At 42.9% G+C, this 25,012-nt stretch overlaps 3 protein-coding genes across 3 annotated transcripts; all 3 read left to right on the top strand.

Moving 5' to 3' along the window:
* Window positions 1-1,392: 1,392 nt before the first annotated feature.
* Window positions 1,393-15,540, top strand: epha2a (eph receptor A2 a). Its single transcript, XM_085777400.1, has 17 exons — window positions 1,393-1,606; window positions 2,499-2,566; window positions 4,089-4,725; window positions 9,463-9,618; window positions 9,713-10,045; window positions 10,807-10,934; window positions 11,079-11,256; window positions 11,377-11,479; window positions 11,752-11,804; window positions 11,909-12,034; window positions 12,121-12,306; window positions 12,419-12,480; window positions 12,776-12,985; window positions 13,180-13,329; window positions 13,637-13,830; window positions 14,148-14,303; window positions 14,720-15,540. Exons 1-17 carry the CDS (start codon window positions 1,531-1,533, stop codon window positions 14,826-14,828), a joined length of 2,925 nt encoding a protein of 974 aa, XP_085633526.1. The 5' UTR covers window positions 1,393-1,530; the 3' UTR covers window positions 14,829-15,540.
* Window positions 15,541-16,671: 1,131 nt separating this feature from the next.
* On the top strand, window positions 16,672-17,912 carry LOC146987916 (heat shock protein beta-7-like). The gene is made up of 4 exons (XM_085778092.1): window positions 16,672-16,913; window positions 17,037-17,170; window positions 17,582-17,707; window positions 17,800-17,912. Exons 1-4 carry the CDS (start codon window positions 16,796-16,798, stop codon window positions 17,803-17,805), a joined length of 384 nt encoding a protein of 127 aa, XP_085634218.1. The 5' UTR covers window positions 16,672-16,795; the 3' UTR covers window positions 17,806-17,912.
* Window positions 17,913-18,534: 622 nt separating this feature from the next.
* cplane2 (ciliogenesis and planar polarity effector 2) lies at window positions 18,535-24,589 on the top strand. The gene is made up of 5 exons (XM_085777401.1): window positions 18,535-18,876; window positions 19,687-19,839; window positions 20,106-20,230; window positions 20,353-20,492; window positions 24,324-24,589. Exons 1-5 carry the CDS (start codon window positions 18,765-18,767, stop codon window positions 24,544-24,546), a joined length of 753 nt encoding a protein of 250 aa, XP_085633527.1. The 5' UTR covers window positions 18,535-18,764; the 3' UTR covers window positions 24,547-24,589.
* Window positions 24,590-25,012: the final 423 nt, after the last annotated feature.

Here is a 25,012-nt window from a genome sequence, read left to right as displayed (position 1 = left end):
GTGCTACCAAAGCCTAAACATATTGGTATTGTATTACTCCTGTTGTCGAACCACAACTTCAAATTCCTAAAATATCCAACAGGGTTTCTAAAAAGGTTTTCAAATGGTTCTGGCCCCAACTGGACCGGAGCAGGACCTGAATGGAATGTTTACATCCTACGGTGTAGCTCTGTGTCAGCTTTAATTAAATTCCCATGCCATGTGCAAGAAGAGGGCACTAAAGCTACAACACCTACGGATTCAAAAACACAAAAACACACTAGCAAGAACAAAACAAATATATGTGTTCAGTTATATTCAGTGCACTGACCACACTTTTCTTTTATAATGTCCATGAAAACACAGACGAAACACAATGTAAACAGAAAAAAAAAAAGTTGCAAAGCAATAACACAAGAAGAAAGTACCACAATATGAATGGCTTTACTCACCCTGACAAAATATTTTACAAATGATTCTTATATCTATTAAACTCATTATTTCTATATACATATTTATTTTTTATGTTTTAATCTATGCCAAGTTATATATTTATTTACAGGCTGCAAGTCCAATGATAAAAAACAGACAACAGGTTACAAACAAACAAAAACACTTACAGCGCACTGTCTGTCCACACAGGTTAAAAAAAGGTGCAGTTGTTCATGCCAATATTTCCAATACATATGTATCTATCGTGAGTCAGTCAGAGTCAGTCAGAGACATTCCAAGTGATTACAGTATTTACTCATTCTGTTATGGCATATCTTATCACTGTTCTCTCTTATCTCTCTCGTATCCAACATGTAGAACTATAGCTTAAATGTTGTATACACCCACACCACTTGTAATAAAAGTCCATATGCAGTAAACGTTGTAATAATACAACACTTTATTACAGGCAATGTTTGATGAGGACTTTAAATTTTCTTTTATGGCTTACTCATGCGCCTAAGTAAGTTTTAAATGAGAAACCTTTCTGTATAATAGAATTTTACACGGTGGTAGTGCAACTCAGAGAAGCACAGTAATGATTCCTCTAGCACTGATCATAGTAGCTTACAGCAATAGCACATATGCCCCCCCAAAAGTCCTTCAATTCTGGTTTAAAAGTGACTTAAACTAATCAAACAGATGCCGATAATTTTTCTGTTAATCGACTATAGCTGATTAATCAATGCAACTACAATTTTGAGATGTACATTACAGTACATTTTGACAGATACAATGTAGTATCGCAGTCATAAAAAAGGCCTTCGTTCTCCTCAATGAAACAGATGTGGTCGCACAGCTCTGGCCCCGCCCCCTCTGTTGCCATATTTGGAGAACTTCCTCATTCCAAAAGGCGGCGGGGTGGGGCGACGCCGCCACCTGTTTGTGAATGGGCTGGGGGCTGAAGGGCTCGTGCTCACTGAGCCGGTGGAGTGAAGTGTTGAGTGGAAGTGGAGCCAGTAACAGACGAAGGGACTGACGGAGGAGAGCGGACAGGCTCCAGGACACCAAACGTCCACTTTTTTTTTTCTTTTCTCATTTCAAAAGTTTCGTGGCAACATGGAGTTCCGTCGGGTCGTCTTGTTTCTATTTTTATTTATTAACCAAGTATTTATCAGCCTCCAGTCGAAAGAACGTAAGTAGTCTACTAGTCTACTTTGAACACTGTGTAAAAAGCTGTAAGCGCAGCCTCTCTTTCTCTCACCGCACCTCATGAGTCAGGAGGTTGGAATCTGGCAACTGGTTTTAAGTTTTACCTCTAGTTTAACATAGTTAACATGTTTGACATTGTTAGTCAAGTCAAAATTCCTTTTAGTTGTAGCCTACTTTTTGCTCTGTTTTTTTTTGTTCGATGTGACGTTTATAATGTCAGATGTATAGTTCAAACCGTCTCGAATGAAACCTGTCTGCTTCATCCTAACTTTTCTTTTTAACAATAAGTATAACAATAAGTTGTTTAATTATAATTTTTTTGGGGGGGCTTTGCCAACCTATAGCTATAAGGAGGCACCTGGGGAGATGTCCAAACATGTCAGACCCCCTTTGTTTCACTTGTGGCGCATGATTCATGTATTTCTCTCGTCATGGCGATTTATCAGCCCACGCCTTTCTCATACATTATTAGTCCTGTATGTTGGACCTGGAGGACACGGTCAATGAAGTCTTGAATCGGACCGACATGCTTGATTAAACTGTCAAAGCATGGCATGTGCCCCCCATAAAGCTGCTGCCCCCAGAGATCAAGGCAGAGGATTTAATCATACAGTCAAAAATAATAATTATTTCCAAATATCTAACAGAATAATATACAAAATTTGTTACATATTCCACTGTCTATTTATTAGAGTTGTAATATTTAAACCATTGATGAATAATAGTGTCTTTCTTTAATAGCTAAATGTCTTTTATAGCTAAATATTATGTATTTCTCTCTCTCTCTAAGGCATCAGGTGTTTTTATTCACTTATTTGTTGTAATTATGTCATATGTTATATATATAAATATATATTTTCTGTTTGTCTCTGTAGAAGTGTTGCTGGATATGAGGACTTCAGGATCAGAGCTGGGCTGGCTGACGTTGCCATATGAGAACGGAGTGAGTATTTATACCTCAACAGGCATTTTTAAGACTTCAGGTTGAAGACTTGACACTGTTCCCACTTTGTGTGACAACAAATAAATAAGACGGCAGCTGAAGATTAGTCTATGTGAGAATTTAAATTCTGTTTCGGGACAATCCCCTCATTCAGTCCTCTCAAAAAGCTCCCTGGGACAGATGGAATGATTGGCAGCTAGATGAGGTTTGGCAGAGCTCAGTTTTAGTCTCGTGTTAAACGCTACCCTTTCATAAAGAACTTATGAATGCCATTAAAACGTCAGGGATCAAACCACATTTGAATTTACTGTACCAAAGTGCATTTTAAACAATCACATTAGATTGTTTTCATTCCAGCGCTTAACCATAAAACTGAAACTGAAGATGTTCTCCCACAAGATTTCTCTCTGAAGAGATGACAGTATAGAGCAAAGAGGATCTGTGCAGTGGGAAGACATGAGTAAAAGAAAAAGAAAGAGTGGTCCATATGTGGAGAACCATCCCTCTATCTATAGTTCAGTGGCTTTCCATCTAAAAAAAGCAACAGGACATGGCTACTTCCACTGTGCGGGCTATGTTTCTTGTGTGAAGGTTCTCAAAGATCTGAAGATACCCGTTCTATCAGGAGGGATTTCCGCATGTCTGTAATCTTTCCTTTGTTCTGATGCAGCTTTCTCACACTGGAGTTAAATTGGTACAGATGGTTCTTTGCAATGTGTGGTTGTGTCTTCAGCAAAGATATATTATATATAACTATAAACAGAAGTTGGAAAGTAATTACAAGTAATTGGCTGAAGAGGATATGTGTCTAACTATTCATTCTAATCATGGGCTTGGTAATAATGTGTGGTTTAAGTGCTGCTCTGATCTAATGGAGCCAATTTAACTTTTTCTTATTAATTAGTTGTGATGTCATTTTGAAATATATCACATTTACTTTGCCTCGATTTGCTGCCAGAGTTAAAGTATATTTAAGCACTGATTTATTCCCCGGAACACACCAGTGCTGGGAACATATGAGATCTTAAATTTTAATGATAAATAAATATGGGCTTTTAATCTTTTTACTTGTCATTGCTTCCCCCTCTTAAAAAGTCTTAATTGCTGCCAATTCTGCTGCCGTGCCTTTGCACTATGCCTATAAAGCCAATCTAACGATCATAAAGTGTGAGTGGGTATTCTACAGTAGTATTTGCTGGCTTTTTTGTGTGTCTCACACGCATCCACCCTCGTCTGTTAATGGAAAACCACACACGTCGCGAGCGCAGCACATGTCGAAGCCAGTAATCTTAATGTGTGGAAAAAAAAGGCTCTGGCTCACTTTTGCACTTTATGAGCTTCTCACTCAGCAGGGCAGATGAGGTGTCTCATCAATTAAACGGGTTCTTGGCAAGAACAAAGCCAGTGTACTCTGTACTTAGACCCAGAGAACTGTGATTTTTCCCCTTCATTATTGTAGTTCAGTTTGGTGTTGTACGTTAAACTGATCCCTCTCCTCTCTCCATCTCTTTCTGTCCTACAGTGGGAGATAGTCCAGACGGTGGTGAATGGCTCACTGTTCTACACCTACAGCGTTTGCAGTATAGACTCTACTGAACAGGATAACTGGCTGCGTACTACATTCATCCAGCGGCGCCCTGGGACGTCCCGCGTCTCCGTGGAGCTCCGTTTTGTGGTGAGAGACTGCAACACGTTCGACGGCGCCTCCGTCGCCTGCAAAGAAACCTTCAACCTTTTCATCTCGGAGGCCGACGCCGACGTGGGAACGAACTTCCGCAAAGGGCAGTTCCGCAAAGTGGCCACCATCGCCCCTGATGAGGTCACGCGAGGTCGCGTGCTGAAGGTCAACACGGAGACAAGGACGGTGGGGCCTCTGTCCAGGAAGGGCTTCTACCTGGCTTTTCAAGACATGGGCGCTTGTGTGGCGCTGCTGTCGGTCAGAGTTTACTACAAGACGTGCCCGTCCACGGTGCAGAGCTTGGCGGCCTTCCCAGAGACGGTGGCGGACGGCCTCAAGGAGGTGGAGGGAGCCTGCGTGGAGAACGCCGTCGGTCCCGCCACCCCGCGCATCTACTGCACAGCTGAGGGCGAGTGGGTGGTTCCCGTGGGCCAGTGCCAGTGTCTGGCCGGCTACGAAACCACCGGGGACTCCTGCCAAGGTGAGCCAGTGCCAGAAATGTGTCGTGCAGTCGACTGAGACGTGTTTTCATGCGAGATGTAGTAAATGAAACACCTCCAACCGCTGCTTTTGGCGAGGTGTGAGGAGGAATGAGCGCATTGGAATGTAAATTGTGTCTGGTTTGTTTGTGGATGTGCTGAAAAAACACAGCGTATCTGTGTTGAAATAGGTGAGATAGCGCAGGACCGGGCTCAGGAAGAGAGAGAGAGGAAAGTGGGACAGACTGTGTCTATACCTGTCTTGTTGGATTTGGATTTGGAGGCAACCACAGATCGCTTCATGTGACATCGATAACAGGCGCAAACCTTCAACACACTCTCATCGGTGGCTTCGTCTTCTCTTCACCTGTTGTTGCCCAATAGCGCATTCTTTCCACTGTCTTTCTCTCAGGACTGAGGAATGGGGCTGGGCTGAGGCTCTGTTTTTATGGATAGGCCCAGGGCTGGTGATAACATACAGTAGAAAGAAGATGTGTCCCACTTCTGGCTCGACTTTGAGTTTATTAGGGCTGCAACTAACGATTATTTTATTGATATGATTCATAAATTAGTTGCTTGGTCAATAAAAGGTGAAAAAATGTTGAAAATTGTGTTTCCAAACCACAAGACGACGTCCTCAAAATGTCTTGTTTTGTCCACAAACCAAAGAAATACTCAGTTTATTGTCATAAAGGAACAAAGAAACCAGAAATTCACATTTAAGAAGCTGAAATCAGAGAATTTGGACTTTTTTTTCTTAAAAAACTACTCAAACCGATTATTCGATTATCAAAATAGTTGAAAATTAATTCAATAATCAATTATTGTGCGATTAATCGATTCATAGTTTATGTATTTACAAAATTAGAACATGTGTTGATGGACTCCATTCAACAGCCAAGAGTTGAAACTAAAAAACTTTGGTGTTAAATCCTTAAAAAACTTTTTCCATTCTCATGGACTTTACACTAGATACAGTATAAGGTCAATTAAAAAGCACATAGTTGTGTACAGTAGACGACATAGCTGTGGCATTCATACTGTTCGTGTGGAAGTTGGCATTCTGGGGTGTGGTGTGTTGAACTGTCTGGAGGAAACGTGGGAGGAGAGAGGGTACAGAGGAGGAGGAAGGAGGGAGGAAGGGCACAGTGTGCTGTGGGGATTTTTTTGAAAGGAATTCTTTCACCCTGGCGTCACCTCCAGCACTGATTGACTCAAGGAAGGGGCCGTGTGAATGTGTCAGAATGACTACCTGAGCACCGTGTCTTCTCCTCGCAAGTATTTGCTTTGCGTGAGTTGCCAAGCGACAGAAACCGCAGATTACAGGGATGAGGCCGACACACCTATCCGAGGTTACACTGAGTCAGGCGTGTGGTTTATGACTCCCGACGGAACAAGTCACCTTAACTGGCAGAGTTTGGTCTCCTTATGGAGCCTGCTGCTTAGAAACCAGCACATTATTGTCTCTAGCTGAAAGAATGAAAAGGATTCACCAAACAGAATCACTTAACTGTTGTTTTAGTATCTAGTTTGTCACTGAAGTTGATTTTTCTACCACAAAACGAAACATAAAAAATAAAATAAAACAAAAAGTTGCTCTTTTTAGGTTATCAAAATGAAAGCAGATTTAGAGGGGAAGTCAGAGCAAAGGAATGTTCAGAACTAGAAGTTCCTCACCACAGGACTGAGTCTGAGGCGAGCACCTGAAACGGAAGGTGGCAGGCAGCTGTTGAGAGGAGGACAGGAAACGCTTGACTGGAAAATATTGTGAGTCCAAAGTCTGGAGGATGACCTGTATATGAGGATGCAGGAAACCTGTTTTATTATGTAAGCGAAACTCAATGTCGTAGCCTCTCTCCCGGCCGACTCTCTGGCGCAAGACACCCACAGCCTCTGCTCCAGTCCTGTAGGTTTTTTTTTTTTTTTTTTTTTTTAATATATGTTTATTGCTTTTCAAAATGAAGAGAAACACATAACAAACAGATAAAAGAAAGAAAAAAAAACTCCCCCACCCCAAAACTAACAAATAAAACAGGATCAGCTCATTGTGTAAGGAAATAATAAAGACCACAGTCATCATGACAATATACTAAACATATTTAAAGAAAACTGTACAAAATGAGAAGTACACACAGCAAAGTGTTTCACAGTGACTGACACATTAGTCCTTTCCTTGAAACAATTGCAATACAGGGTCCCACATCTTTTTAAACATGTCTTCCCTGTCTTCATTATAAAGTCTCAGTCTTTCCAGGTGAAGCATATTTGCCATTTCTCTCAACCACAGATCGTATGTGGGTGCAATGTCTGCCATCCATGCCCGGGGGATTAACTTCTTCGCAATCACAGTTCCAAATAGCCTTTTTCTCATATTTATTGGCAGAAGACAAAGGGGTAGTTGCCCCGAGAATGGCTACGAGCGGATCAGGCTCCCAACATTTCAGTCCTGTAGGTTAACTAACTACAGAAAGTGATCTCCACAGAGGCTCGCGGCCTGCGTGTGGATTCCAAAGAAGAGCCCAACTGTTGTGGGAAAAGGAAGTAAAGTGAGATGAGGAGGAATGCTGACTGACACAAATAAGCAGGTTGTCCTGGGCCGGAGTCGGAGGGCGGGGAGCGAGTCGACAGTTGGCGCATGAGGGTGGTTAGTTTCGTGGCTGCTTAGTTAGGTGTGGAGTGTAATTTAGTCAAGAGGATTAGTAGAGCAACAGGACAGCTGTTATCCAGTGACATGCCCCGCTTTGCCTTCCCTTTGCTCTTTCATCCGGTTGTTAACACACGCAACGAGCTCCCTAATCCATGTTCCCACTCATTAGAACAATGGGCCGACACAAAGAGCAAAAAACAGATTCAATTAACAGATGCACCGGTGCGGAACATAAGTCCTTTTCACATGTGCGTTGCAGTCAAAGAGTTGCACGGGACAATGGGAGGCTGAGATTCCGTCAACAAGAGGACTTAAGATTTTGTTTAATGAATGAAAGTTTGGGATTTTGGATCCGATTCAAAAATGAATTTTGTTTGTTTGTTTATTTGTTTATTTATAGGATCCCCATCAGCTGATGTCATGACATTAGCTAATCTTCCTGGGGTCCCTAATGCAATTTTTTAAAAAGAACAGATCACTGTAACACCTCATCATATACACAAACAGCAAACAGTCTAGTCTAAACTACATTAAGAATACATCATACATCACATTACATTACCACAACAGTTCAACCCACAAATAAATTCCTATAATAAATTATTCTGCGTTACATATTCCTTACTCATTGAATTTACAATTTATTTAAATAGTCTATTACTACCTTTTTAAAAATGTGTTTTGAGTTAATATTTTTGATGTTATTAAGTAATAATAATGTCTTCCATCCTATAATTTTGTTGATTAACAGAGTGTGACGATTAAAAAATAACGAGGGGACCAAAAATTTGCATTAACAACCTTTTGCATTCATCTTCTGCGCACATGCCGCCATTTGCGAGCTGTATAATGAGTAATGCAACATATTTATGGCACCACTCTCCCCAGTCTCAGAGACAATAGATGAATAGGCCCCGAGTTCCTTTTGCTACGTGACAGAGGTCCTGCTGCTCCGGCTCAAGATGAAATGGGCTGGCCCCCTTCTTTCTTATGCGAAAGGACCTCAGCTACACCCCCACTGCCGCCGAGTGACTCCCCAGAGAGAACTTCTGTTGGTGCTCCAGACCTTTACTCCCCCTCCTATCCCCCCCTCCTCCTCCACCCATCTATTCATCTCTATCCCTCCCCTACTCAACCTGCTGCTTCTCCTCCAGCGCGGCAATACTTGAGAGTGCAAAGGTCCTCCTGCCTCGGTGGCCAAAGTAACGTGACCACGTCTTCAATCCAGGGTTCACTCGACCCCGGCCACCAGCGCGGGGGCCACATGAAAGGGGCTGCTCCCTACGGAGAGTGAAAGCAGGAGGTCTTTCATCAGATCCCCTCTTTTTAAATCTTTTTTAATTTTTTTAATTTTTTAATTTCTCTTCATCGCCTCAGAAATTAAGTACGTCTGTTTCCATAAACATGTCGAAAATCGTACTTTGTTTTCAGCAGCTTTTCCTCTTTCCTGATCCTCTTGTCAGCTAACTATTCAACCTTGCATGCTGTAATCTGTGGCTGGTGCTGGTGGGAGAGGGGGGTTAGCGGAAGGAAGGAAGAAAGGGAGGAAACATCAGTCTCCCACTGAACTTGCAGCTCTTGCCTCCAGTTTGTGTCCAGTGTGTGTGTTCATTAACCTCCCCTGCCCTGGGAAGGCTGCTTATCTGGGTGCTGGGATGTCCATGGCAGCGCTCACACCGGTGTCCAAGGTGACGTTTCCTTTGGCAAAAACACAAACGTGATCTGCCAGGGAGAATTTGAGCTGAGAGCGAACAAAAGGAGAAGGCAGATCGGATCACCTGATGGATTTAATGCACTGCTGTCATCCGGTTGACACTTGGCAGTGTGACCTGAGATTAGGCCCCCCGGGTGAAAAAAGGCAAGTGGAGGCAGATCGTCAGGGAAATCCCTTTCATTCCTCCCGCACACAAAAGACTCAGTGATTATAGGTTCCTCACAACTAACGCTTCCTGTCGGGTATCAAGCGCCGGTGTTACTGAGACAGCTTCATTTGTTTGAGTTTTTCATGAGTCATCCCTTCCGGTATTTGTCCTTTTAACAGTTATTGCTTTATGATATGTTTTTACCTACACACCTTCTTTCTCTCACACAGCATGCAAGCCAGGTTACTTCAAACCGTCTGAGTCGAGCGAGTTATGCCGGGTTTGTCCTGACAACACCAAGCCGTCCAAGGCCGGAGCCAGCGAGTGTCTATGTGAGGAGGGCTTCTACCGCTCCCCCATAGACCCTCCAACATCTCCTTGCTCTGGTAAAAAAAAAAAACTCTTATCAACTTTTCTATTCATCGGAGGTAGTTTGGAGAACTTATCTAACTGCTTTGTCGTCCACTTCCTCTCCCCCAGCTCCACCTAGTGCCCCTCGTGACCTCGCCTCCACCACCCTGTCGGCAGAAGGCAGGCTGCAGCTGTCCTGGAGCCCGCCGCTGATGACCGGGGGTCGCAGCGACCTCACCTACAGCGTGGTGTGCGAGCACTGCGACGGAGCCCTGTGCATCCCTTGCGGCGAGAAGATCAACTTCGAGCCGGGCGCTACGGACCTGAAAGAAACCACTGTCATCGTCACCGATTTGGATTCTCACCTGAACTACACCTTCACGGTGGAGACTCACAGTGGCGTGTCCCAGTACGGCACCGAGAGGCCCATCGAGACCATCACCACTGCCCTGGACTACACAGGTGAGGATAATAATGTGTCATAGGTTCAAAATGTCATCACATTAAAGTGATAAAACCATATACCATGTGTTTTTTAAAGGGATAGTTCAACATTTTGGAAAATTGGCCCATTGTCACAGTTGTTACCTTTAATTGTCAGTGCAAGCTATTTTTAGAACGGCGAAGCAGAGCCATGAGCTGCTCAGAGCTACGCTATGGAGGCTAATGGGATTTCTTGGTTTCCCTCATCAAACTCATCAAATACACAATCCAACAACTCCAAAACGCTCTGGTGGACAAGTTGTGATCTGCACATTTACCATGCTAAGAGAAAATGACGGAACGTTACGAGACGGAGTTGTTTTCGAGGCAAATGCAGAGACTGCTTGCTGCCCCCCGACAGGATCAGTGGTTTTGCATGAATTTACCTCAAAAACAACTCCGTCTTGTAAAGTAACTAGCGTAGCTCTGAGCAGCTTGTGGCTCTGCTCCACCGTTCTAAAAATAGCTTACACCGACAAACAAAGGTAACAAACCTACTCTAGGGATTATGGCAATGGACCAATTTGCCAAAATGTTGAACTATCCCTTTAACGACAGAAGCAAACACAGGCAAACAGAACAGACAAAAAGTTAAGACATTTTTCATGTAGTATTGCATCCTCTGTAGAAAGAAGAAGCACAGAGGAATCCCAAAGGCTTTCATTCCCAAATGTCCTTTCCAAACACTGCAATTAGTCACTAACCATTATTTTGCTTTCTGCCTTTCCACCGACCGCTAGATCCCCCCAAGGTGAGGCTGATCCATCTGGATGATCACAGCCCCACCAGTCTGTCTCTGTCCTGGACTCTGTCTCGCAGACCTCCAGCCCACATCACTCACCGCTATGAGCTTATGTACCGCAGAAAAGTAAGACAGAGTGCTTTGTACTCATTCGTCTTTCTCCTCCCCCCGTTTGAACTTTTTTTTTTTTTGAAGAAAAGATGGTTAAGAGAGTTCTGGTTAAGATTAAATCTATTTTAATCCACCCACTTTCAATTTTTCTCCCTGCAGGAAAATGACAGCGAGCGTGATGTGACCACCTACACGGTCCTCATTCTGGAGAAGGACTCGGTCCAGATTACCGACCTGATCCCAGACACTACTTACATGTTCAGGGTCCAGGTGCTGAGTCCTGAGGGCAGCCCCGGCAGCTACAGCGCCGAGTACGAGTTTCACACTTCACCATTAGGTAACGGAAACCCCTTCAAATCTACAGAAGTGAAACCAGTTTCTCAAATAAATGTTGATGTACGTTTTTATTTCACACAGTCGAGTTGATAAATGTTTCTGTTTCCATGATTCTTCTCAGCTGTGTCCCAGATCCAGAACAGCTCCACCATGGTGATGGTAGCCGTAGTCGGGATAGCACTTATCCTGCTGGTGGTGGTGGCCGTCCTGCTGCTGCGTAGAAGGTGGGTATCAGTGCTCTTTGTATCCACATTCAACACGTGTGTCATTCAGATAAATGCTATCTACAAAGCTGCAGACTGTGTGATTACATGCCACCAGCTCAAATAAATTAAGGACGTGCTGGTGTGACAGCTTAGGGGGGGTTATGAGTAATAGCTGGTGCTGTTATTGAATACAGCCTTGGTTTGTTTGAGACAGGATGGACATGCAATTACCGAAAAGCCCGTCTGTATTCTGTTTAGTCTTTAAGTGACTGGTGTTGTTTTCCTCTCAGGAGACTGAGCACTCGTGGCAGAGGAGGACCAGAGGATCCCTACTTTGCGACAGGTTAGAAAACCTCACACACAAAATGAATTCAGTCTTATTTACAGGTGAAACAATTTATTGATTCATGATTCAGTCTAATATTCTGGTTCATATTTTCTCCTCAGATCAACTCAAGCCTCTGAAGACATACGTCGATCCACACATGTATGAGGACCCAAACATTGCCATCCAAAAGTTTGTCACGGAAATCGACCCGAATGCAATCAGCAAACAGAAAGTCATCGGCGTTGGTAAGTATATTTTAAACAATTCGCCCTCCATTGAGTAGAATTTCAGAGGGTTTCTGTTTCTGACCTTTCTTCTCGCTGTCCCCCAGGAGAGTTTGGGGAAGTGTTTCGGGGTGTGATGAAGACCCCTGGGCGAGGAGAGGCTGCTGTGGCAATCAAGACCCTGAAGCCGGGCTACTCTGAGAAACAGAGACAGGACTTCTTGAGTGAGGCCAGCATCATGGGCCAGTTCTCCCACCCGAATATCATCCACCTGGAGGGGGTTGTCACCAAATGTGAGTTGTGAAATCAGACAGAAGCCACTTACTGCTTATTTTCATCAACTGTTTTTTTTTTTTTTTTTTTGTTCTTGTACTAAACATGATTATTTTATGTTTTAATTTTCAGACAAGCATGCCATGATAGTGACTGAATACATGGAGAATGGAGCCCTGGACACATATTTGAAGGTAGCTGGATGGTCACATAACTTAATACAGTATATTTATTCCTTGATATTTGTATTCTTGGAGACTTTAGCAACTTTAAAAAAAAAAAAATCTTAAATTATTCCCTCCTTATGTGTGTTTTGAATTTTATTAGCAATAGGTTGCAAGGAAGTTAATCTAGTGCTATTTCCAGTGTTTAAACTAAGCTAAACTAACCGTCCTAAGATGACCAATATGGCTAATTAAAACTCAACTCATACTATGATAAGATACATAGGAACAAGTTTGTAACTCTATACATTTGTGTGTCATTTAGGGCCGTGATGGAGAGATTCCTTCGTATCAGCTGGTGGGAATGCTGCGTGGAATAGCTGCTGGCATGAAATACCTCTCTGACATGAGTTATGTCCACCGTGACCTGGCAGCAAGAAACGTCCTGGTGAACAGCAACCTGGAGTGTAAAGTGTCCGATTTTGGTCTGTCACGTGTGCTGGAGGATGACGCTGAGGGCACCTACACCACCAGGGTGAGTCCAACAGCTATATTTTAGAGCCCTAAAAGCACAGCGCCCCGAGAAGAAGCCCTTTTTTGTTCTTCTAGTAACAACTGTCAGCTTGTTAATGATGTTTTTACTCTCGAGCGTCCAATCCAAAGTGTTGATCTTTCAGCACCATGTGTTTCCATTCCATTCATGACTTGTTAATTTATCTCTTCTGTCAGGGAGGTAAAATCCCCATCCGCTGGACCGCCCCTGAGGCCATTGCTTACAGGAAATTCACTTCAGCCAGCGACGTGTGGAGCTTCGGCATCGTCATGTGGGAAGTCATGGCATTCGGAGAACGGCCCTACTGGGACATGAGCAACCATGAGGTATATTTCATCTGTCAGATCTCCTTTTCCAACTCTTATGGTTGAGATGAGGGATTGTTTTGGTCTGTGTAGGTTCAACTTGAACCTATATTACCACAGAGACTCAGCGTAGGGTAGGTGGTGATTGAGAGTTGACTGATCCTGTGTAGTTTCCCACCATCCTCTCTCAAATTAGCTGTTAACATCAACACACAAATCCAGGACTTTTTGGACGGTTGCCTATTCAAACTCTATGTCTGTCACTTGGGTTATTATTCTAATTAAAATCTAAGCGCTGCCTTCACCCTGCCCTGGTTTCTTTTCTCAGGTCATGAAGGCTATCAACGAGGCCTTCAGGCTTCCTGCTCCGATGGACTGCCCGTCCGCCATCTATCAACTCATGCTCCAGTGTTGGCAGCACGACCGCTCCAAACGACCTCGCTTCACAGACATTGTCAACATTTTGGACAAACTGCTCCGAAACCCAGAGTCTCTGAAAACCATAGCTGACTTTGATCCTCGGTACGAATTCTGTTCTCTTGTATTAACACATTTCATTTTGTCTGTTTAATCTGGAAAAAGAAATTCCGACTTAAAAAACTTATTTCCACTTTAGAAATTATGGCAATGGGCCAATTTGCCAAAATGTTTAACTATCCCTTTAATCCTTCCTCTGGAAGATTAGAAGTTATTGTAACTTCCTCTGTAACAGTCCACTCTGCAGTCTGTTTACATTAAAACAGGTTCTCTCTTATTCAAACATAGTCACATGCATTCAATGTACACAAAGTAGCACTAAATGGGGAATGAGTAATCTAATCACACATTGTTCCCCGCAGCGTGTCCATCCGCCTGCCGAGCACCAGTGGCTGTGACGGTACCATGTTCAGGTCGGTGGCCGAGTGGCTGGACTCCATCAAAATGAGCCAGTACAACGAGAGCTTCAGCCGCGCAGGGATCACGACCATGGAGCAGGTGCTCGCCTTGAGGCATGAGTAAGTGCACACATGGCACAGGTGCAGCTGCACCGATGTATCTGGCACCAGGCCACATTTTGTACTAACACAGAGAATGTATTGAGGCTCTCGGCTTGAACATTTGTTAGTGTGTTTGTGATGCAGGAATACCCCACTCCGCCTCTGCTCGTGTCATTCCTCTCATTCTCAAGTGCTGTAAAGACCACAACAGCGGTTATACAGAGTGATCATGTTCTCATACAACTGAATGGTCTATTCAACTATGTAGCCATCAACTTAGTAATTTAGTTTATTCATTACTTTAGCTATTTATGCAGTGACTTGCTTTACAGTATGAGCTACATCAGAATATTTTCAGGGGTGCAAGTACCCAAAACAAAGTCCATATTATTTTTGGCACACAGCTAACAGTGTCATTTATCTTGGCCTTTCAGAGACATCAGGAATATTGGAGTGCGGTTGCCCGGTCACATGAAGAGGATAGCCTACAGCATCCTGGGCCTGAAAGACGAGACCAGCTCCCTCAGCGTGTTTGCAGTGTGATCTAAGCATTCCTCCAAATCAAAGAGCACTGACCGACCATGCCATTTCACTCATGGAGAAAGAGGACTGAAAGGGGGGAATGAAACTGAGCTACTCTGCGGGATTGTTTTTTTTCCTCTGGCACAGTGTGGCACGACTGAAGAGGAGGCTCCAAAGCCACTCAGAGAGAACTGAGACTAAAAACACTTATGTACTTTATGATAACAGAAGATGAATAATTTATTTTTATGTAAAAAATGTTTCATATGTTGAACATAAACAAGTTATATGATGTGTTATATAAATGAGAGGCAATGTAAGAGTGCTTGGCTTTGTATTTCCTGAATGACTGAGATGTTTAAGGCTCTTTTGGATTAAGAGCTTTTTTTTCCAAGCACTCACTTTATCCTGCCGCTGTTTCCAGATCCTTAAATCAGTTTGTTTTTGCTACTCTTCTTGTGATCAACAACACTTGCTTTTACATTTGGAGTAACCGTTCCACTCAGGGCCAAGGATCACACATTCTTATGTTTTTTTTCTTAGTTTAGTCTCTGTATCATGATGCAATTTTCAAATTGTTTGTTTACACCACGTCTTAATTCAACTGTCCATTTTTATTTAATATTTATTTTGTTTTATATTTATGTCAGTTGTTACATGAGATATAACTATGTTCTGGCCAATGTTGTGCCAGGTGTTTTTTTTGTGTATAAATAAAATAAATGTTGCCTGTGACTGGGTCACTTTCTTATACTCAGCAGTCATCAGTGTGTATTTATTTTTTGTCTTTAGTTCAACATTGAAACATCTTAACTATTGGATGGATTGCCATGAGATGTTGTATTCATGGTCCCCTGAGGACCATGAATGTGTTATTTTGGTGAGCCCCTGTCTTTACCATAGCGCCACCATGTGGCTGACTGACTGTACTGATCAGAACATTTTTTTCATCTGGTGCACATCAAATTTCAGTTTTACAGTTCTCAACAAAACTTAAAGATTGCTGACATTCGTTTGTTGCATTCTTTAGCAATTAAACATGTGAACATACTAAATAAAGACAATAATTATGATTAATGCTGACGAAAACACAGATCATGCTTAAAATGAACAGACTATACAACCGATAGAAAAATCAAGGCTTTTTTTTTTTAAAGCAAATTGAAAAATAAACTATTACGTCATCCTCACACAAATAAACTATGTAATACTGCTCCACATACCTGTCAACACATTTATTATCACAACTGTGTCAACTCCTCTGACGCAGGCTGACAAATGTTATTGTGCTGCTGCCCTCCGGCCAACTATTACATTAATTCATCATAACAAATATGAAACAAATGCTGCACCTCGACTTTTGTCTTTCGGTTTGCTTTTCTTTTCACTCAGCGGTTCAGCCTCACTGAGCTTGTTGTGGTGACGCCTGTCGTCCAGATGGAGTTGATTAACCTCGGTGACTTTTCCAAGGTAGAGCAGAATGTCACACCCACACACAACTCGGCTCCATCATACCACTGCCACTCCGACATATTAAATCCTCCCTGTGTAAAGGTCATTGTGGAGACACTTCCACCTTAAACAGCCTTTAAAAAAACCTCAGTTACATTTCTCAGAAGTCACTCTATTGTGTTGTTGCATTTCTGAGTGTAACGCTGCAGATGAGAGCTTTCTTAGTGTCTCAGTTGATATTTATAGTTTATTCCCTCACACCCTTTCTCTCACACAAACACCAAAGACCCAAAGGCTCTCTGTCAGGGGTGTGGCAACAAAAAATTTCGGACCCCCCGACAAAAGTTTGACAACATTACTGACACACTGAATATCTACGACCTGTGTCATGTTCCAGTCCATGTGAATCATCCAGGGACCCAGCCACATCCACCCATGAGCTCCCAGCGGCCTATAAAAGACTCATATACAGTCATACTTTCAGCAGAGACAAGGGAGGGCTCATTAGATTGGAAATGCCATCTCTTGGATTGTAGATGCAGTCGACAAAGAGACAACTCACTTCCTCAGCCTGTATGGAGAAAGGTCAGGATATTTACTCTGAAGATTCAGGATCAAAACTTCAGAAGAGCGTCGCAGAAAACAAATTTGCAGGTCAGCTGAGCAAAGATCGACAAAATATGTGATTTAGAAAAGATCTAATATAATGGAAGTTGATATACAGTAGCCTATGTTATTCAGTTGTTTCATTTTACAAACTATAAATGACCGTTGCAGGACATTCACATCCAACGGGGAAGATCCAGGTGATTGGAGACATTCTCCAGTTCACTGTGGATGTGAGTGAATTCTCTCCAGAGGATGTTGTCATCACATCCTCAAACAACGTGGTAGAGGTCCATGCTGAGAAGGTGAGCTGTGACGTCAGGCCTGCTGTGGCAGATGTAGCCTAACCTTTACAGTTACAACACAGATAAGGTTAAAGGAGCAAGTTGTTGGGGCTAAAAATGAATGAAAGGCAGCTTTTGAATGAGGATTTGAAATGAATATGTGAATATGTGGGTTACAGGACTTTAAGACTAGTTGGATTACAGTATTCTTCTGCCTGAAATCCTTTTTATGAGGCCAAACGTTTTAGCTACAGACCTGAAATTACGGATAGAATTCATCAAACAAAAGTATTCTGAAGATTTAAGTAGTTTGGAAGTTCTATAAATGTTTAAGTGTGATGGCCATTTATAAATCACCAGTAGGCCTACAAGTCTACTGGTTTTATTTCAACCCTCTCCATGTTCTTCTCTTCTTCTTTGGTCTCCATGTAGCTGGGAGAAGATGGCATGGTCACAAATACATTTTCCCACCGATGTGAATTACCCTCAGACGTGGACCCCATGTCAGTGACCATGACCATGGAGGGCAGAGGGGTCCTGACTGTCAGAGCCCACAGGGTATTTTAGAACTTGTCCTTTATCATCTATAATGAAATATGACAAAATATAAAACTGCCTTTTAATTTCTTGTCTTTGTTGTGTTTCTACAGACATGATCTAAGCCACTCAGTGACCCTCCTGTCAAACGCCAGACTTTAGCGACCTCTAGCGTCTGACTAAAGAACACAATGCACCATTCATGGACTGTCGGACATATGATAAACCTCATCTGGGGCCCAGCACCCACCAGCACTGAAAATACTATTTTTGTCGTTACCTTGGTGTGACATGTAACAGATAGCAAAGAAACATGTTCAAAATTAATGAAAGAAAATGTACACAACTTTTATTTAGCTAGAAATTAAGTGTCTGCTGCTAGCCTCATTTGGGCCACAGAGGTAGCACTGTTTACCAGTTCATTAGTAGGCCTAGGCTATGATTATTACAGATAATTAATATGAGACATTGACAAACATGGATGTTCAGTCAAAAATAAGTTTAAAAAAGAGTTTATAGGCTATCAATTTCTCTAGCTGTTTCCAGGCCAAACAAAGATGGCAGCCCGCCTGGAATTGCAGTTCTTCTCCAGGCAGTATGTCTGCTCTTGGTCTTTTTCAAACATTGCCAATTCATTATCTTATACAGGAACAAAAAATACCTAGTGGCCCAAATACTAATACAGGGCACATGCTGAGGTACTACTCCGCAAAAATTCCATGTCGTAAGTGCAGAAGCAGCCTCCACCCCATCAAATGCAACAGGCGAGTTTCAGAAAAGACAATTCTTATAACTTGAAGGCAACACAGTGCACTTACGGAAGTGACGTCAACGGTTGTCAAGGCGTAGTCAAGGGACGTTTTAGTTGACGGAAGTCTTTATCAGGTGGCTACAACTGAAACAAAAATGCTTTTTGCCACTCAGCTGTTGTCATTAAAGTGTTCCGACTGGCTGTTATATTTTGATGTTGACATTTCTTTCAAAAGCTCCTGTCGCTTCGAGCAACCGAGGTCCGTCTTGTTTTTCCTCCCTGTGGTGCTAGCTCAGCTAGCTCAGCTAGCTTCACAGCCATAACAACATGGCAGGAGTTCCTCCTCCCGGATCAGTCGTAGTGGCTGACTGGCATCGATGTAAAGAAAGCAAAGAATATTTCAACAAGATCCTTCACAAGAAGAGACGAAAGATCTTCGGTATGAAAATAACTTTCGACGACCTAACGTTACAATACAGTTCGGTTTTCAGCACAGTAGGCTACTGCAAGTGCATTTACCCACTTACCTAAGTTACCTGAATGCATTTGAGTTGTTTTAACGTTACTTCACTACAGCTCCAACAAGCTTAAATTACTGTACAAATAAATGTTTTACATACAACATGAATATGTGCCTTGAACTGTCCAATAAAATATAGCTTCACGTGGCGATCACACCATGTGTTTATTAATTGCTGGTGGACTAAGTTTAACTGAATAAGATTAATCTACAGAAATCAATGGTGTGTTTCAGTCTCCTGCAATAAACGGGGAAATCAGTTTACATAATACATTACATAATAAATGGTGTAGGAGTAACAGCCACAGGGGACATTTTTCTACATTAAATACTATTGCTCACAATACTTTCAGTAGGCTACTTGTGCAGTGCAGTATTAGTATTAGCAGTTAAGAGTGAACAGGCTGTAAGGTCTGCAACTGATGTTTGAGGTTATGTAAAGAAAAAAGGGAAAGACAATGACACATCAAATAACACAGTAGCCTACTAGAGCAGGGAAAAAAAGCAAATAGCAATTCAGAGAGTATCTTAAAAGTTAATGGTTACTTTGTTTAACTTTTGAACACTAGTCTGTGACAGACCACAAGAAGGAAGACTGACCTATTCCGTTGGCAGAAATAATCTATATTCAGAAACAAAAAAAGAGCAAAATCATGGAAAACACAAGAAACATCCACATGTGAATTGACAACAGAAACATTGGTGGTCTTTTTAAAACCTATTTTGCAGGCCTTTTGGAGTCTCCAGTGATGCCCCCACATGAAGCTGTGGACACAGTTCATTATAAGATCTTTATCTCTGGCAAGAGTGGAGTTGGGAAAACTGCTCTTGCTGCACGTCTCGCAGGCCTGAATATTCCTAATGCGCACTATGAAACAACAGGTGGGTCCTCGTCAGCAGCGTGTATGCTTATGTACAGCTGTGTGCTGGTTGAGTTGGCTTATTGACTGCTGGTTTGTCGGTTAAAGACCACAACCAGCGGTTAGAAAGCCAACACATCAAAACTCAGCCCTGACTTTGTAACTCCTGACTTGAATGGTTAATAGTTTCCTGAGTGGGAGTAGAATCAGAGCGGATCAGCTGAATATTTTTAAATCAAAGGCTCATAAGAAAAAGTGTAATTTCTCTTTTGTTTGTTTGTGTGAAAGGTATTGAGACGACAGTGGTATACTGGCCGGTGAAGCTGAGAGAGAGCGGCAGAGTGCTGTTCTTCCGTCTCCAGCTGTGGGACTGTGGAGAAAATGCCTTGCGTAGATTTGACCATTTACTTCCAGTATGTGTGAAATCAACTGTTTTTTGTGTTTAAACTCCTGCACTGAGCTGCAAACTTTGTATTATTGTTCTGCAGCTGCCCATCACACCTGATGCTGTATCACTGTGCCCTGTCTTCCTCAGTCCTGTAAGGAGCAGGTGGATGCTGTCCTCTTCCTCTTCTCCTTCACTGACAGGACGTCCTTCGATGATCTGTCAAACCAAATTGCCAAGTGGACGGGGCCAGCCGTGGGCCGAGTCGCCAAACTGGTGGTTGGCACCAAGTATCCTTTTGTTTTCCTTAAAGAAAAAACTTGAAAAGTACAGGGCTTAAACTTGAAAACTATTTAAAACTCAACATACTCATTATAATAAAGTAACAAGCAGCTCTGAGCGTTTGCAAGTTTTTTGTTCCCATCAGTACTGAAAAAGGCACGTGGTTTCTTTTAGTTTTTTGTCAATATAAACACTCCTGAGGGAAAATGACCCCTAATGGGGCATTTAGTTTTCCAGTTCTTTTCTACACATTTAGATGATTCAGCTTTGATATGTCTCAGTGTAGTATGATCCATTTCTGATACTATAAAGTGATAGTGTACGTTCCAATACATTACATTTAAAGGGATAGTTAAACATTTTGGCAAATTGGCCCACTGCCATAATCCCTATAGTCATAGCTGTTGGTTCGTTACCTTTATTTGTCGGTGCAAGCTATTTTTAGAACGGCGGAGCAGAGCGGTGAGCTACTCAGAGCTATGTTACGGAGGCTAATGGGATTTCTTGTAGTGATGGCCAGATGAAGCCTCATGAAGCATTGAAGCTTTTCATCAAATTGGTTCACTCAAGCGCAAAGCTTCTTGAGGCTTCATTTGCTCTACTACGCCATCTACTGGCCAAAAAAAAGTATCACAATGATATTAGTGGTCTGTAGATAGATGTATATTTTGAACTTTGTACTGGTTTAAATAGGCCTTTGTGTTCATAAAGAGTGTTAAGGGAAAGTGGGAATGGGGGTGAGGACAATGAATATGCTTGTGTTGACGTGGGTTGTGAGACATTGAATGTGCTTGTGAAACTTATGGTACCATTTTCATTCATTTTTATTTAGAAACAACAATTTTTCGACAGTTTTCGGACTAAGCCGATTTCTTTTTTTACAAAGGATTTCCCCTGCCTTCGAAAACACCCTTTCGCAAGGCACAGAGGATGCTGGAGTGCTCAAGAACGCGATGGCGAGCTTGTGCAGGCTGGGGTACATGTATTTCTGCCTTTGCCAGTACTTCAGAGGATCCTCTTGTCGGGCAATGTTTGGCTCCATCATGTACCGCTGTACTTCCACAGCGGCATCGGCAGTGACGTTCACTCTTCTTGACTGCATTATAGTGTCATCCAGGCGACGCCACAGACTAGTGCCTAACAGAGAAAGAGAGTGTGTAAGTTACAGTAGGGGCATTCAATGCAATAAACCATTTTATTACTAGTAAGTAATTACCTTGGGTCACAGGCTGAGCAACTTCTTGTGGTTGCGGTGTTGGTGGTGGTGTTGTTGAAGAGGCTGACATGCTGGTTCTCATGACAGCAGCACATTCTGCTGTCAGCCTCTTCACTGCCTCCGCTGCTTTTCCAGGGCTGAAAAACCCAATGTTTTTAAATCGTGGATCCAGCAGCGTAGACAGAGACATGATGCTCATTGACTGCAGCGTCTGGAGCTTCTCCCTCAGCTGCCTCAGGTGCTCTGCCACTGATGTGCTGACTGGACATCCTGCACGCAGTACCTCATCCTCCAGTGAGTGGTCCAGCATTGACAGAAGAGGTATCACTTTCGACCCAGACACCCTCTTCTCCTCAGAGAGCTCCACAGTCGCAGCATTAAACGGCCCAAGAACCCGCACGCACCCAGCAATTACACCATACTCCTCCGATGACAGTGGGGTGATGTCGGTGCTTAGGCTGGCCAGAGCTGCTCCCACAGGTTCTCTCTGGTCAAACAGTCTTTGCAGCATGTGATAGGTGCTGCTCCACCGAGTCTCGACCTCTTGGATTAGCTTCAGAGTTGGCCTTCCCATTTGCTGCTGTACCTGTGTGAGCCTCTCCTGTAAAAACAACAAAAGCAATTATCTGAACTGTCACAGCAGCAGCACCTCAAACCACCAAGCATGATTAAAAAAACTGTTATGAAGTGAAAACAACTTACTTTGGCAGTGGTGCTGCTCCTGAAGTAGCCCACCATTTTCCGAACTTTGGTCCGGATTTCACAGACCACTGGGTTGTGGTCAAGGGCTTTTTTGACAATCAGGTTCAGCGTGTGGGCAACACAAATGGTGTGCCGCATATGCAGCTCCCTGGCACATGCCCCCATATTTGCTGCCCCATCTGTGACCAGGCATGTCACCTTGCTTGCTATCCCCCACTCTATCATGAGTGAGGTTTTCACCCTGGCCAGATTCTCAGCTGTGTGGGCCTGAGGGAAATGCAGGACCCCCAAAACAACAGAATTTAATGTGCTCCTGTCATCCACAAAATGGCAGGTGACAGCCAGGTACGCGTCCACGTTGATTGAAGTCCACATGTCAGAAGTCAGGCTCACTGCAGCGGCCTTGTCAACACTGGCTTTGGCCTTCTCTTTTGCGTCCTTGTACTTGGCCTCCACCATGGCCTTCAATGACTAATGTAAAGAAAACACAGTTCAGATGGCAAATACACTCAGACTTTGTCATATGTCATATATTTATACACAGGCTAAACCAGCAGCCAGGCCTGCCTCTTAGTTGTTTTTGAATTAGAATGTTTTTTGCATACACACCATCCGTGTGGGGAGATTATAGTTAGGGTTCAGTGACTTCACAAACTTCCTAAACCCTTGGTCCTCCACAACTGAAAATGGCTGAGTGTCCTCAATTATCATGGCAACCAAGGCCTCATCCATTTCGTTCTTCTCTCCTGAAAAAAAGTGTTGAATTACACTCATTATTATTGATTAAAGTATTATTAACCACACAATAAAATGCTGTTCAGTGCTGGTAAATCATTGCATTTTTAAATGGCTCACCACAGCTTGGTCCAGCACTGGTGTTGTCCTTATTCTCATGCAGGGCCCTGTAATGCCTCAGCATAGATGAGGTGTTGTTGTATCCAAGTTCCTTGGAACACAACAGACACTTCACCTTGCAAAAGAGAAATATAAAACATAAAGTAAATGAGTAAATAAGGAGAAGTAGTACATCATTATCACTAATATTTTGGGAAAATGCATTTCATGTAATTACTGTGTACATACCTTGTTGGGAGAAATCAGGTCAAAAAATTCCCACACAGGGGAAGTCTTCCTCTTTCTCGCCGGCTCCATGACAGAATAGAGATAATACTCAAACACAAACCACTGAAATCGATGCAGAAAAACTACAAGATGCAGGGGGACCTCCATTGCGTTTCACTGTCCCTTCTATTTCGAACAGCGCGCCAAATCGCGAACCACTTCCTGAACCAGTAGGCGGAGCCGCGGGCCGGCGAGGCTTCGGACGTCATCGCCTACGTCATCGATACGCGCTTCGATACGCGCTTCGCAAAATACTTTCTGGATTACTCGACACACGCATCGAAGCTTCGGCACGGCAAGACCCATCACTAATTTCTTGGTTTCTCTCAACATAACGTTTTTCGAGGTTAATTCATGCAAAACTGCTGCTGCGCGTTGCCTTCAGGGACAGTTTTTCAGCAAGCAGTCTCTGTATTTACCTCGAAAACAACTCTGTCTCATAACATTACGTTATTATCTCACAGCGTCGTGAATGTGCAGGTCACAACTTGTCCACAAGAGTGTTTTGGAGTTGTTGGATTGTGTATTTGATGAGTTTGATGAGGGAAACCAAGAAATCCCATGAGCCTCCGTAGCGTAGCTCTGAGCAGCTTGGGGCTCTGCTCCGCCGTTCTAAAAAATAGCTTTCACCGACAAATAAAGGTATTTAACCTAATGCTATGACTATAGGGATTATGGCAATGGGCCAATTTGCCTAAATGTTGAACTATCCCTTTAAAATATGGTCATAATTTCATCTTTATGTGCATACACACATATACACACAGGAAGTATCAATGCACCTTAACCCTTTTCTCAGATTTGATCTCTTCATGCACTGTGATGTAGCAGAGAGGGATGTGAGGGAGTTCCAGGAAACATGGAGCGTACCACTGCTGCGAATGGGAGGGGAGGTCAGTGATGGGCTGGGAGATGTAGCCCCACTCCTCAACTGCTTGGCAGAGCAGCTTTGGCATCAGGACTATGTCACAGCTGGATCTGCCAGCCACCACACACAGCAGCAATCAGTGACTCTGATTTAATACCACACAATGACTGACTCTGAGGGCGAGGGACTGCAGCTGGGCTGGGAGCCTCACATCCCTCTGGAGGAGACGGCAGAGGCTGCAGTGGACTTATTCCATAAACTTTTTTTTTTTTTTTTTTAAATTCTGAAATGTGTTAAAATTTCAACAGGAGTTGTTTAGGATTGTGGTTTAATGTTAATGTGGTAAGAATAACACAGGCTCAATTTACTTGACTGTGTATCCATGCCAGCTGAAAGCACTGTTATTTGGTTGAGACAGTTTCATTAGGCTGTTGTGATAAGAACTTTTTTAAAATTATTTTCCCATTAATTACAACATGAAACACATGGTTAAAAAGGGGCCATTGTTCAATTAAAAAAAAAAAATTAAAAAAAGTACACCCTCACTTTTTTGTGCATGCCAATTGTGATGAATCCTAATGCTTTGTGAAATAGAGGAGTCCATGAATGATTTCGAGGAA

This window comes from Trachurus japonicus, chromosome 5 (assembly GCF_045865225.1).
Source record: "Trachurus japonicus isolate A0001 chromosome 5, Traja_1.0".
NCBI classification, from domain to species: Eukaryota; Metazoa; Chordata; class Actinopteri; order Carangiformes; family Carangidae; genus Trachurus; species Trachurus japonicus.
Note: the sequence above shows the minus strand (reverse complement) of the source record. Positions and strands in the feature narration are given on the sequence as shown.

What these genes read in the sequence shown, in the direction of transcription:
- epha2a (XM_085777400.1), top strand. Translation starts at nt 1,531, where the DNA reads ATGGAGTTCCGTCGGGTCGTCTTGTTTCTATTTTTATTTATTAACCAA. An exon ending in AGGGCACCTACACCACCAGG is followed by an intron (nt 12,986 to 13,179) that starts GTGAGTCCAACA and finishes CTCTTCTGTCAG; the next exon opens with GGAGGTAAAATCCCCATCCG. An exon ending in GGGACATGAGCAACCATGAG is followed by an intron (nt 13,330 to 13,636) that starts GTATATTTCATC and finishes TTCTTTTCTCAG; the next exon opens with GTCATGAAGGCTATCAACGA.
- LOC146987916 (XM_085778092.1), top strand. Translation starts at nt 16,796, where the DNA reads ATGCAGTCGACAAAGAGACAACTCACTTCCTCAGCCTGTATGGAGAAA. An exon ending in CGCAGAAAACAAATTTGCAG is followed by an intron (nt 16,914 to 17,036) that starts GTCAGCTGAGCA and finishes TGACCGTTGCAG; the next exon opens with GACATTCACATCCAACGGGG. An exon ending in TAGAGGTCCATGCTGAGAAG is followed by an intron (nt 17,171 to 17,581) that starts GTGAGCTGTGAC and finishes GTCTCCATGTAG; the next exon opens with CTGGGAGAAGATGGCATGGT.
- cplane2 (XM_085777401.1), top strand. Translation starts at nt 18,765, where the DNA reads ATGGCAGGAGTTCCTCCTCCCGGATCAGTCGTAGTGGCTGACTGGCAT. An exon ending in GAAGAGACGAAAGATCTTCG is followed by an intron (nt 18,877 to 19,686) that starts GTATGAAAATAA and finishes CCTATTTTGCAG; the next exon opens with GCCTTTTGGAGTCTCCAGTG. An exon ending in TGCGCACTATGAAACAACAG is followed by an intron (nt 19,840 to 20,105) that starts GTGGGTCCTCGT and finishes TTTGTGTGAAAG; the next exon opens with GTATTGAGACGACAGTGGTA.